General features: G+C 42.0%; 1 protein-coding gene across 1 annotated transcript; it reads right to left on the reverse strand.

Moving 5' to 3' along the window:
• Positions 1 to 285: 285 nt before the first annotated feature.
• On the reverse strand, positions 286 to 12,759 carry TYW3 (tRNA-yW synthesizing protein 3 homolog). The gene is made up of 7 exons (XM_037907126.2): positions 12,635 to 12,759; positions 12,401 to 12,595; positions 9,202 to 9,282; positions 3,327 to 3,425; positions 2,396 to 2,467; positions 2,014 to 2,147; positions 286 to 871 (listed from the first exon to the last, which is right to left on the reverse strand). Exons 2-7 carry the CDS (start codon positions 12,572 to 12,574, stop codon positions 664 to 666), a joined length of 768 nt encoding a protein of 255 aa, XP_037763054.1. The 5' UTR covers positions 12,575 to 12,595; positions 12,635 to 12,759; the 3' UTR covers positions 286 to 663.
• Positions 12,760 to 12,771: the final 12 nt, after the last annotated feature.

Genomic DNA, 12,771 nt, shown 5'->3' on the forward strand with positions numbered 1-12,771 from the left:
GTGCCAAGGCAAATGCAGATCATGAACTGCAAGACTCCCTGATAGCATCCTGCTTTGCTGCCCCCAGCACTAAATCTGCTCCAATGGATTAAATTAATCTCTGGTGCTACTGGATTGATTTTAGTAATATACAAAAGCTTTTGCTCCAAGAAGAAACCTCCAGGAGAGTACTTATATCAATAGGAAGTGAAGAGGGAAGTACAAAAACCAAACACTTTAGTAGAGGTCGTGTTTTCAAATGCATAGACTTAGTCTTGTGTTTGGTATTTAAATAAGGAAAATACATACAGTAAATCAATCTTTTATTATAGAGACGTATCAAACACGGTTTGAGGTATACCTATGTACACATTAAAACTGTTAGCTGTTCTGTCCACTGTTAATAAATATTTCATAATTTTTAAGAAGTCCATGTGCTTCTGTTCTCCCTGCTTGTGTGGTGTTTTTATGCAAATTAAAGGACATTTCATAATTCTGTTACACTGAAATGCTTGGTTAAGTGAACACTGTCTCCAGTGTAAACTTTCACGACAGCATAACTTCCTTGAGCACAGCAGTGTAAATAGCTCTTATAAAGAGCAGTACAAGAGAAGTATCATTAAAGCTAGCAATCTGTGTTAACTACACCTATATTAGAAAATAGGTATCCTGTATCAATAGATTTCAGAAAAAAAAACTGAGATTGGTTTCTGGGTCATCTTCTGTTTTTGACTCTTCCTTATTCTCTGAAGAGGTGCACAAGCCAGGCTCTTTATTTTGTTTTCTTTTTCTTCTGTGAGTGTACACAGAATGAGTCTTCTGTATCATCTCATGAGGTGAGTTACTCATGCTGAGTTCAGTTTTCAAAGCTAACTGTAGGCACTTGTAAAACCTGGAAAGGAGCAAATACGTTTGCTTAAGTTCTGCAAACAGAACATTAACACTTTGGCAACACAAAATGTCGTGTATAACGTTTCATATAATTTTAATGAAATCCAAAGGCAGACCTTTTTCATATAATTTTAATGAAATCCAAAGGCAGATCGGTATTGTGAGGGGGACTCAGGGATACCAGCACATATGTTCTGTGCATGCTCTGTCAGTTCTCTAATCTCTGACCTTCTAGGAATCTAATTGACAGTTATGCCCTATGTATAATGAAAGTCCCATTCATACTGCTAAAACTACACAACAGATGATCTCAAATACTTTTACAGTTTTGCATCACATCTTAATAGTGTCTAATGGTCAATCCTATTCATAATCAGATGCACCATCACCACTCCTATTTGCAAGTACTTTAACATCCCTGTGGCAACTACAGCAATTAATTCAGAAAAATATTAAGAAAATATCTATATACGTTTAACTGTCCTTGGTGCAATTAAGTGTTTTGTCCTGTATCCTTTTGCTCTTTATTTCTTCTGCCCACCCTCTCTGTTCTGTTTCTCATAACTGGAAATGAGTAGAAAAGCCAGTACTGTGTAACTAGTCACCAGCAAGTGTTCCACAGACCACCGTTTGGGAACCGTAGACTGAACTTTGTACAGCAACGTTAAAGGGTGAATTCTAATCTGAATACTCAGGAAATTATGTGTAAATTCCGGTAGATTAAAATGAGATATTCCAGGCTTCATCAAAAGGTGAATCTCCTGTCCTTAAACATGCTAAAATCTAATCAAACACAAACCCCACATGAAGATGCAGCAGTGGAAGTTAATACTGTGAGACTGGAACTCAATGTACTATTCATGCCATATATCTGGAGCAACAATTGGAAGTCCTGTATGGACTTTTTTAAAAGCTCTGTAACAAATCTACTCTCCACTACCTGATACTGTTGTTTATATATGGTTAAATGATCCTCTAGGGTCATCCATAATTTAAAAAACCCCAAACCCTCTGAGGTCAGATTTTCAATCTGTTTTACTATTATTTTTTAGGCTAATCTTCCTGGTCTACTGTTTAGCAGAAAAAGTTTACACTTCTCTGGATTTAGATGTAGTGACACAGGATGCATAGAATCTAACAAACCTGTCAATCCTCTTCATGTTTTCTTCCATCTTCCGATTAGCTATCTGTACCAGAAAGTCAACATATTCTTCAGCGACCATCAACTGCCCCATGTGACTTAATGGCACTTCTAAGCAATGAGTACTCCGGACAGCCTAGAGGTACACATAGATGTATTCATTTGAATTACATTAGGAGATACCAGCTCTAAAAAGTAGGTGCATTCATTACAGGAAAACCACCTGAAAAGATCTGGTTGTATTTCTTTGTGAGCAGAGTGATATGCCATGTCAGGAAAGTGTCATTTAAAAATTATTATTCAAATCTCCCACATACTTAAAAATGTGCTCATGTTAATGAATAATTGCTAAATTCTATAGCAGAGTAGAAAAATAGTGCATACCATCATAATTTTACCTCTTCTGCCAACTGTAATACCAGAGTTCCTGAATCCAGAATCTATAGCCACCGAGTGCTGTGAAACAAAAACATTTTAAATAGCAGTTCATACATATTTTGTCAGACTGAAAGCTTACTGTGGATTATATTGCAAGTTAAGGTCCCAATTTTGCAAAAGCTTAAAGGGCATAGTCCCAACTGACTGCATTAAGAGCCACAATCACTAGTAAGTGTTTACAGGATCAGATGCTAATACTGTAACAAAATACTTTTAAATTAAATTTCAGTGACAAAGACAGATGGTGGTTTCAGTCCTGACCCATTCCATCAAGACAAAGGGGGAAGTTCATACCTCTTTTGGCACTATATTTTTCCAGTTTAAATAGCTGCTAGTCAAAGAAGACAATCGTGGGATGGATATGTTCTTAGATGTAGATTCTGCAGAACTCAGCAAAGTTTGTAGAAAGAAAAGATTTCCTTCTCTATATGAACCAAGGCAGGGTGAAGATGAGGAACAAAATGATCCTGTGACGGCCTACAAAGCCCCTTTTGAAAGGCAGAGAAGGCACAGCATTATCCACTTAGCTGAGGTCTGGGAGCAAATGGTCCCAGTCTGTAGTGAACTAATTTCTAAAGAACAGTGCCATGGGCCAGGGAAAGCAACACAGATAATTCAGGCTCTCTCAAGCCAATCTGCCTCAGCTAGAAGACTGAAGTGCATTTAAGTGACTTTATTTTCTAGAAAGCACAGCAAAATCTGCAGAAAGAATCTTAATCCTTATTTTCTCCATCAACATACTTTTACTACCTCAGTTATTAAACATACATTGCTCCTGAGACTATTTCTGAGTGTTAAGATATTCAGGTGCCAACATTTTTACTTATGCAGCAACAAATGTAAACAAAACAATACAACATTGTTGATCTAATTTTACCAGAAGCTGTGCATCCTGCAACTCTTGACACTGCACATGAAGAATGAATGGTTCAAATTTGAATACAGCGTCACCAGTGGCTTTCTGCAACGCTGTCATCTGGAAAATGCAATGAACATTAATATATTAATACTACAAAGGTGAACTGTTACTATTAACATTTCATAATAAAATAGCTAGTTTATGAAATGTTTAAAAACACCAGGAATGATTTGGCTCAAACAATCATGTTTGTTATTATTTAATTGCTTTAAATTTCCCATTGCTCATAATGTTCAGGATCTCTGCTGATTTGTAAGTATTAAACTGATTCTCTTGCCATGAATCTCTACTGGACCTAGACTTTTAAAAAAAAAATTATTTGCTTCCCTGTTTGATTATTTTGGACATAAAAAACCCCAATGATGTCAGCACAGCATAGAGAGTACTGTTTTACTGCAGTCAGCAGAGGAACCTCGAGAGCACAAAATATTACTACTGCTCAGTTATAGTTTGTTTTTGATTTCTTACATGATTGGATATGATCAGGGACATGCTGATATTGAAGTACATTCCTCTTAAAAAGGTAAAATAGGTTGAACTTGTGGCCTGAACTACTTGACCTTATTTTAATCTATGTTTCAAAAATTACTCATTATACTACTTATATGATGATGTTAAAATAAGATAAAATAAAAGGATTTATAAACTGAAGTTAAACTCATAAGGCACACCAAGGGCAAAAAATAGGTAACAAACAGTTATATAGCTTTAATACTCAAAACAGTGTTTCCCAAACTTGGGCCACTTGTTCAGGGAAAGCCTCTGATGGGCCGGGCCGGTTTGTTTACCTGCCCGTCCGCAGGTTCGGCCGATCACGGCTCCCAGTGGCCACGGTTCGCTGCTGCAGGCCAATGGGGGCTGCAGGAAGTGGTGGCCGGTACGTCCCTCGACCCACGCCGCTTCCCGCAGCCCCCATTGGCCTGCAGCGGCGAACCGCAGCCAGTGAGAGCCGCGATCAGCGGAACCTGCGGACACGGCATAGTACACAGTTATGATTTATTATTGTATGCTATGTTTATGTAAAATAAACGTAAGGAGTGAGATTATTGGTTTTAGTTTATAAAGGCTGCACTGAAACAGTTACATGACTCATTGCAGTTTACACCATAGTCTACTACTATATAATGTTCTAACTTTTTTGTTCTTATCGAGTGTTCTTATATCTAATTGACTTGCCTCCCCCAAATCCCATGAGCATCTTTAATGAAAATACTAGTAGCTACCAATTTGCTATACTTATATTTAGGGGAAAAAATTGAGCTGCTGCACCATGCTTAATTTTTTTTTGGCTAGCATCCTAGCCCAGTGATTCCTCTGAATTGAAAATATTTCTTTAATCCTTTTTTAAAATTGAGAACTGTGAAAATTTCAACGATTATCTGAAAACATCCACTCAATGTGCAGCGGCAGCCAAAAAAGCGAACAGAATGCTGGGAATAATTAAGAAAGGGATAGATCATAGGACAAAAAATATCATGTTGCCAATATATAAATCCATGGTACGCCCACATCTTGAATACTGTGTGCAGATGTGGTCACCCCATCTCAAAAAAGACAGAATGGAATTGGAAAAGGTTCAGAAAAGGGCAACAAAAAATTATTAGGGGTATAGAATGGCTTCCATATGAGGAGAGATTAATAAGACTGGGACTTTTCAGCTTGGAAAAGAGACGGCTAAGGGGAGATATAATTGAGGTCTATAAAATCATGACTGGTGTAGAGAAAGTAGATAAGGAAGTGTTGTTTACTACTTCTCATAACACAAAAACTAGGGGTCACCAAATGAAATTAATAGGCAGCAGGTTTAAAACAAATAAAAAGAAGTATTTCTTCACACAGCGCACGATCAACCTGTGGAATTCCTTGACGGAGGATGTTGTGAAGGCCAAGACCATAACAGGATTCAAAAAAGAACGAGATAAATTTATGGAGGATAGGTCCATCAATGGCTATTAGCCAGGATGGGCAGGAATGGTGTCCCTAGCCTCTGTTTGCCAGAAGCTGGGAATGAGTGACAGGGGATAGATCACTTGATGATTACCTGTTCTGTTCATTCCTTCTGGGGCATCTGGCACGGGCCACTGCTGGAAGACAGGATTCTGGGCTAGATGGACCTTTGGTCTGACCCAGCAGGGCCATTCTTATGTTATTAGTTTAAGATACCAGTAATAGTGGTGTAAAATAAAACTGCTGAGAACCCTATCTTCCCCTTTAGAATATTGAACAAGATTTAAATGTTCTTGTGTAGCATTCTCTTTCTGTAACTATCCTTGCTATTAAGGTATAAATCTTACAAATATAGGTGCCTAATGTTAGTCCCCTAAATAAATGACCTCATTTTTAGATGTGCTAAGCACCCACTGCTACTAGTGGAGCCAATGGGAACTGGGGATACTCAAGAATTCTTAAAAACCAGATGCCATTGGCCCCGATCCTGCATTATGTCGCATACAGGTTACCTGCTGTGCCTGCATGAGCCCCACTGGTTTCCACAGGGCTTCAAATGGGCACAGCAGTCTTACTGGGCTTATGTATGGATTTTTCAGTGTCTGGAAATTCTGTTCTACCCACCTGAGTTATATAAACAATAGGCTGCTTCAGCACAGTTGACTCGTGTTCAATGTATTAGGAAGCCAAGGTAGACAGACTTGTCTCAGAGACAAGTATTACAACAGAATTTAATATTGACTGTGATCAGATGAAGCGACGTTGGTGGGTATACTTTTTTAAAGGGTTTCACTGACAAGGCTAAGTAATTTAGCAGACACTCTAAGGACAGTTTTTTCAGTGACAGTAAACGGGCAAGAAAGTCATACTGACTGAAATGGTCTGTGTATGCTAGTATGCCCCAAGGCTGCAGTGACTTACATTGCCTGTTGCACTGAAATGCTCACTAAATTAAATAATTGTGACCAAAGGATTTTACCTTATTGCTTGTAGACCACCAATTTCCTGTAAAAGACTCAGAATTTAATAAGAAAATACTGAAAGTAATTTCCTATTAAGCCTACAAAGTCTGAGGCCCAGCCCTGCTCCCAATAGAGTCAATGGCAAAACCCCCAGTGGGAGCTGGATAAGACCCTTAGTCAGTAAACAGTGAAAGCATAACTGCTGTAACTAATTAATAAAGAATTACTATCACTGATAAGGTATGCAAGTGACAAAGAAAGAAATTCCCTTATTTCAAATACAGTAATGTTTAATAAAGAATTACATAGAAAAGTTTTGCCATGTGTTGATTTAATGACCATGGACAGTGTGCTCACTGTCTCATAGAACACTACACAATCCCTGCTTCAAGAAACTTCATTCTAAGGGTACGTCTTCACTACCCGCCGATCCGGCAGGTGTGAGCAATCTATCGGGCACTGATTTATCATATCTCCTCTAGACGCAATAAAACGATCCCCGAATGGACGCCCGTACTCCACCTAGGCAGGAGGAGTAAGCGGAGTCGACAGGGGAGCCACCATGGTCGACTCGCCGCCATGAGGACAGCCAGGTAAGTTGAACTAAGATACTTCGACTTCAGCTATGCGAATAGCGTAGCTGAAGTTGCGTATCTTAGTTCGAACACTCTCCCCTCAAACAGCAGTCTTATAAATGAGGAATATAACTACTAATATTCCTCTGTATATTCTTCAAAGAATAGGGTTGACAAATCAATGCAGGTTTACTTTCAGAGTCCATTAGGAAAAACTGTACACCACTTTGACATTGTTATATAATACTTTGCGCAATTTTAAAATTTTACTATTTAATTACATTTTAATTGTTTTCTTCTTGTTGAATAAGGCCCAGAAATCTTTTGTGAAGGGATGTTTTATGAAGAAAAAACCCCACACCTTTCCTCAAAGGATCTTAAAGATAGCTATAAAAATTAATTACTCCTCAAATTTCCTATTCCCATTTTAAAGTGGTAGATACACATCGAGGCACAATGGGGTTAAGTAGCTTGCTTGCTGAAAACTCAGCACAAAATCCAGGAGTCCTGACTTCCAGCCCAATTTTCCACACTTTATGTTTGTATTCTATGCAAATATAACAATTTAAGAAGTAGTCAGGTAAAGATTTCTCACACCTTTAATGGATGCATGAACATTTTTACCGTATCTACCAACTAGATGTCAATACAAAAATTGAGAAGGTACCCACTAGCAAAAGCCAATGGCAACACTCTAGTAGCTCAGACCCTACTCCTAGTATATGGCAAATCAGAGGCTGCTAAGATTTCTATGAAGGTGATATCAAGTAAACTAAGAAAAAATAAGATAGAGGGGCTTTTAAAGTTTAAATGTATGTATATTACTGTTATGCAGTCTTTACAGTTTATTTTTTTTACAGAATAACTAGTTTCATTTTATGGGGTACAATGTAAAGAGGAGCATTTAGAGAGCAAAAGGCAGTTTTGGAAGCACAAAGTAGTTCATAAATATTCAAACTGTTCAACAGTTTCTTAAAGTGATTTGATTTTAGGTTTCAAAACATTTTTTTAGGATATAATTTTAATTAAAAAAAGCTCCATAAGAGAGCCATTGTCTTTTTGCATTAGTTCAGATTTGTAGTTGTAAGACATGGCTGTTTCAATCTTCAACTGAAAGTTGATAAAATTAAATCATAATGGAGTTTCTGCTGCATACAAAATAACAAATATGCTTTTTCAGGAAGCATGCGTGTCTTTTAATGAAGAGGACAGAGGTCCATTTGTGTTTGCTTCCTTATCTGCTCCCCCGGATAATCAATCATGCATGACAGAATATCCACAGCTCAGAATATTTAACTTTTGCAAGGATTAGGAAGGGTAACAAGATTATTATATGGATAACATGAATATCCAGTTATAATTAATGATAAATTGTAAGGGACATTAAAGTTCATGCTTCAGACAATCTCTAACTATTAGAAACCAGGATAAAACCTAATGCAGGAGGCAGATTATCTTGCATCTGCATACTGTGAGGTTCTTGCACCTTCCTGTAGCATCTGATGCTGGCCACTATCTGAGATAGAATACTGAGTAAACATACCTTAGGTATGATTCAGTCTGGCAATTCCTCTGTTTCTATTAGAAGGAAGTTTTGTTTCATTACTACCATTAATTCAATTTAAACTGCTAGTGACAAAGACATTACCATCTGAAGACTGTCTGGTCTATGGAAAGTGAGTTTACGGTGTCAGACTATTTTCTATTGGAGGTGTCTACATCAGTCACTCTACAGCTGACATCTGTGTTGCTTGCCTCAGTGGAGACAGCCAGAATTAAATAAATGGTCATGGATGCAAAAATACATTCTTACCAAAGAAGTGATCCGTCAATACAGAATTGAGGCACACTTGCCAGAAACTTGACTGTACTTATTCTATGGATAAGAAAAGGGCTTCACAAGCACTAAATTAATATTTTAGGAGAAAAAAAAAATCTGATGTAGAATCAGCACAAAATGCTGGTCTTGTGCAAGCCATGCAAAACGTCTAACTAAAAACCACTGAAAGTGGTGGATTTTATAACCTGCTGACATTGTACTCTCGTTCATTATTTTAAGAAAGAGACAAATTTTGACCCTAGCCCTGTTTACACTGAGCAAGGTAGCCACATTACTGACTTAAACCATGCTCTTGCTAGAAAGGTGCTAACAGTTTCGCCAGCTAATGTAGACAGAATTTTATCCTAATAACAAAACTGTGCTCTTAAATGAACATATTCATTCTAGTAATATGAAGGAAAAATGTCAATTATTTTCTAGTTGCTATTTGAAATTGTGTTTTTTGGAGGGTTGGGATGAGGAGAGGGTAAGTATTAATGCATAAACATTGTACATTATTGACATCTTACCACATCCTCTTTTGCACAGAGTTGATGCGTTACCATGAGCCAAGAACAGTTTTTCTTCTGTACCTCATAGCCATTGAAACCCTAATGAAAAACAAAGTATTAAAATAGCACTGCAGTTATAAAAACAAATGTCCTTTGCGTTCTTGGCTTGGGACACAAGGATGTACAGAAATATTCTCTGATCAGTAACCGTAACTATATCAACAATCTTAATGTTATTTATTTATGTAACTTTCATGCATTTTTTTTTTTAACTATCAAATCTAGGTAGGATTTACAACACCTAGATAACAGTAGCTAAGCAGGTAGTTTAATTTAATCCCGAAAATTAGTGGAGAAGTGTTCTGATTTCACACACATTCAGCTATAGCAATGTGATCTAGTATTTGCAGAAAAAAACCACAAGGACACTAAACACTGGAAACACTGGAATGCGTTACCTAGGGAGGTGATGGAATCTCCTTCCCTAGAAGTTTTTAAGGTCAGGCTTGACAAAGCCCTGGCTGGGATGATTTAGTCGGGGATCGGTCCTGCTTTGAGCAGGGGGTTGGACTAGATGACCTCCTGAGGTCCCTTCCAACCCTGATATTCTATGATTCTAAGTTCTTTGAAAGAACTTTTGTGGTGTCGCACTTATTAATACGAAAAATCCACTTAGATGTATCTAAACATGAATCTCATGATTGGAAGCAACAAAATGCAGTCATATATGCTTTCCCCGTACTACCTTACCCTGGGAATATTCTCTATTAAAATGTATTTACGTTTTGGAGACAACTAATCTGAGGACCTGTTTACAGTTAGGATATTTGTACTGATGTACACCACGACAAAACTGTAGGTGTGCTGCACTGGTGTATTAAGGGATCTTAAAATTCTACATCTCTAACATTTAAAATAAGAAACTAGCATGTTCTCCTGTATAATCTGATCAGCACTTAGCATATAAAACTTGTGGTTTTGATAAATTTGTGGAGAGTTCAGGATGAAAATTAAGTTCATGAAAAGTCATGTAGTATAATTTGTTAAAGGAGATTGGTTGTAATTATCATTACTATAAATCAGTGTGTCAAGACTTAACTATCAGTGGCTTGGCAATGGCTAAAGAATATTAGGATCTGGATAGAACTGCCAATTTAAAACTCTGTCCTCTGGGAGGAACACTCTGACTACACTGTATTTTTGGTGTTGCTCAGATCTCAAAATGATGGTTTGTTGCCAGATTAAAAACCTAGACAGATCATGTGATTCAAATATCAGATGCTGGTGCTGTCTCAATTCTACTTACTTTTGTATACCTTAGTGTTCTGTGCTCTTAGTTTACATCACATAGACAACAACAATGAAAAAGAGATCATCATATGAAACTGAGCAAGGACTGATGCCAAGTCTTCCTACAGCATAAGGTGGAGGAAGAACTGGATCACATACTTTCAGTAAAATTATCTTCTACTCTAGTGCTGCTATAAACACCATGTTGATTTTGCTATAAACACCAATAACTTTAACTGTAGTATTCCCCAAACTATTCATAAGCTGGACAAGAGACAAAGGTGGGGTGGGACATGATATAACATCTCCACATATCTGCAGAACAGAAAAGATTATAGCAGCCATGCATGTAACTAGGGCTAACCTGGGCCAGGACGGCCACAAGCCTCATGCCACTTGTGGGTTGTAAGGGCCATGCCTCCTGCACGGGGGCACTTGACCCTGGGGCAGTGGTGAGCTGAAGCCGGTTCGCACTGGGTCGCTAGAACCAGTTGTTAAATTTAGAAGCCCTTTTAGAACCGGTTGTCCCTCTAAATTTAACAATCGGTCAAAAGTGATGCCTTAGGCACCGACTCCATGGGTGCTCGGGGGCTGGAGCACCCATGGGGAAAATTTGATGGGTGCAGAGCACCCACCAGCAGCTCCCCGCCACAGCTCACCTCCGCTCCGCCTCCTCCCCTGAACGTGCCGCCCCGCTCTGCTTCTCCACACCTCACCCCCCCCACCCCCGGCTTCCCGCGAATCAGCTGTTCGCGCAGGAATCCTGGGAGGACTGAGAAGCAAGCGGCGGCTTCGTGCTCAAGCCCAGGAAGGTGGAGGTGAGCTGGGGTGGGGGGCACAAGGAGGGCCACCCGCACCGCAGAAGGTAACCTGGAGGGGGGGGTGGCGCAGGGGAACTGCTCCCTGCTCCAGCTCACCTTCGCCTCCCTGGGCCTGAGCGCGAAGCTGCCGTCTGCTTCTCAGCCCTCAGGCTTTCTGCGTGAACAGCTGATTTGCGGGAAGCCAGGGGAGGGGGGCGGAGAAACAGAGCGGCGTGGTCTGTTCAGGGGAAGAGGCAGAGAGGAGGTGAGCTGCTGGTGGGTGCTCTGCACCCACCAAATTTTCCCTGTGGGTGCTCCAGGCCCGGAGCACCCATGGAGTCAGTGCCTAAGGCGCCACGTTTGATGCGATCAGTGTGGGGAGCGGCTGCTCCCCTGCCCCTAGGAGCCAGAGGGACCTGCTGGATGCTTCCTGGGAGCTGCTCCAGGTAAGCAATGCCAGGACTCCCCACCTCGCCCCCTGGCAGGTGCCTCTGGCTCTTACGGGCAGGGTGGGCACCCGCTACAGTGGCCCACGAGACCCTCCTGCCCAGTTCTGGGGGCAGTCAGGTGACAGGGGCGGATGGGTCAGGGGTCAGGGTGGGGGGCATCAAGGAACGCAGGGGGTTGGATGGGGCAGGAGTCCCCGGCGGGTGGGGGTGGTCCACGACACCCTTGTGGGGTGAGGAGGGAACTGGTTGTTAAGATTTTGGCAGCTCATCATTGCCTTGTGGTATGTGTGCGGGGTTTACTATGGGGTGGGCTCCTGGCCCTGTGACCTCACGGGAGTCCCAGCTAGAGAACAGTAGGCGCCAGGAGGAAATCCCAGCGCTGCCCAGGTGCGGGGGGGGGGGGGGGGTCCGAGGAGATGCAGCGCGGAACCTGCTTAGCAGCACTGACAGCGCCGGCGCTTCAAAGGGGGGTTGGGGGGGGCGGTGTCTTGGCTCCAGAGCGGGGTCGCGGAGGCGCGCTCGGTGCTGTCTCCCCACCATGACACCCCCCTTTCCTCAGACCGCTGCCGGGGAGCCACTCGCCCCACGCGGGCTTGTGCGGGAGGCGGCCCCAGGGGCGTGCCGGGGTCTGCGGTGCGGCCCCGGGGGAGAGGTTCGGGGGCGGGTAGCCGGACTCACTGGGGCGGGGGCCTGCGCGAGCAGGAGGCGGCCGGCGCAGGAGCTGGTGGTGCAGAATCGCTCCTGCCCGTTGAGGAGCTGCACTAGCCCCGCGATGGCCTCGTCCACGCTGCCCTTCCTGCTCTCATCCGGCCGGGCCAGGCGCTGCTCCTTCCAGCGCCGGAAGGCGGCCATCGGCCCGCGGGGATGAAGAGCCGAGCCGAGCCGGGCCGGGCCGGGCCGGGGACGGCGGGCGGGCGAGCCACAGGCCGCACAACCGCCCTATTGGCCGACGGCAGCCTGGTTAGGCCAAATCTACCGGCGCGGTTGCACAGCGCGCGGGGCGCTTCCGGGCCGGGGGAGGGGCTCAATGTGCCGCGTCGGAGAGTCGA

Source organism: Chelonia mydas, chromosome 8, assembly GCF_015237465.2.
Source record: "Chelonia mydas isolate rCheMyd1 chromosome 8, rCheMyd1.pri.v2, whole genome shotgun sequence".
NCBI lineage: Eukaryota > Metazoa > Chordata > Testudines > Cheloniidae > Chelonia > Chelonia mydas.

What these genes read in the sequence shown, in the direction of transcription:
- TYW3 (XM_037907126.2), bottom strand. Translation starts at nt 12,574, where the DNA reads ATGGCCGCCTTCCGGCGCTGGAAGGAGCAGCGCCTGGCCCGGCCGGAT. An exon ending in TCTGTGCAAAAGAGGATGTG is followed by an intron (nt 3,426 to 9,201) that starts GTAAGATGTCAA and finishes TGCATTTTCCAG; the next exon opens with ATGACAGCGTTGCAGAAAGC. An exon ending in TGCAGGATGCACAGCTTCTG is followed by an intron (nt 2,468 to 3,326) that starts GTAAAATTAGAT and finishes TTTGTTTCACAG; the next exon opens with CACTCGGTGGCTATAGATTC.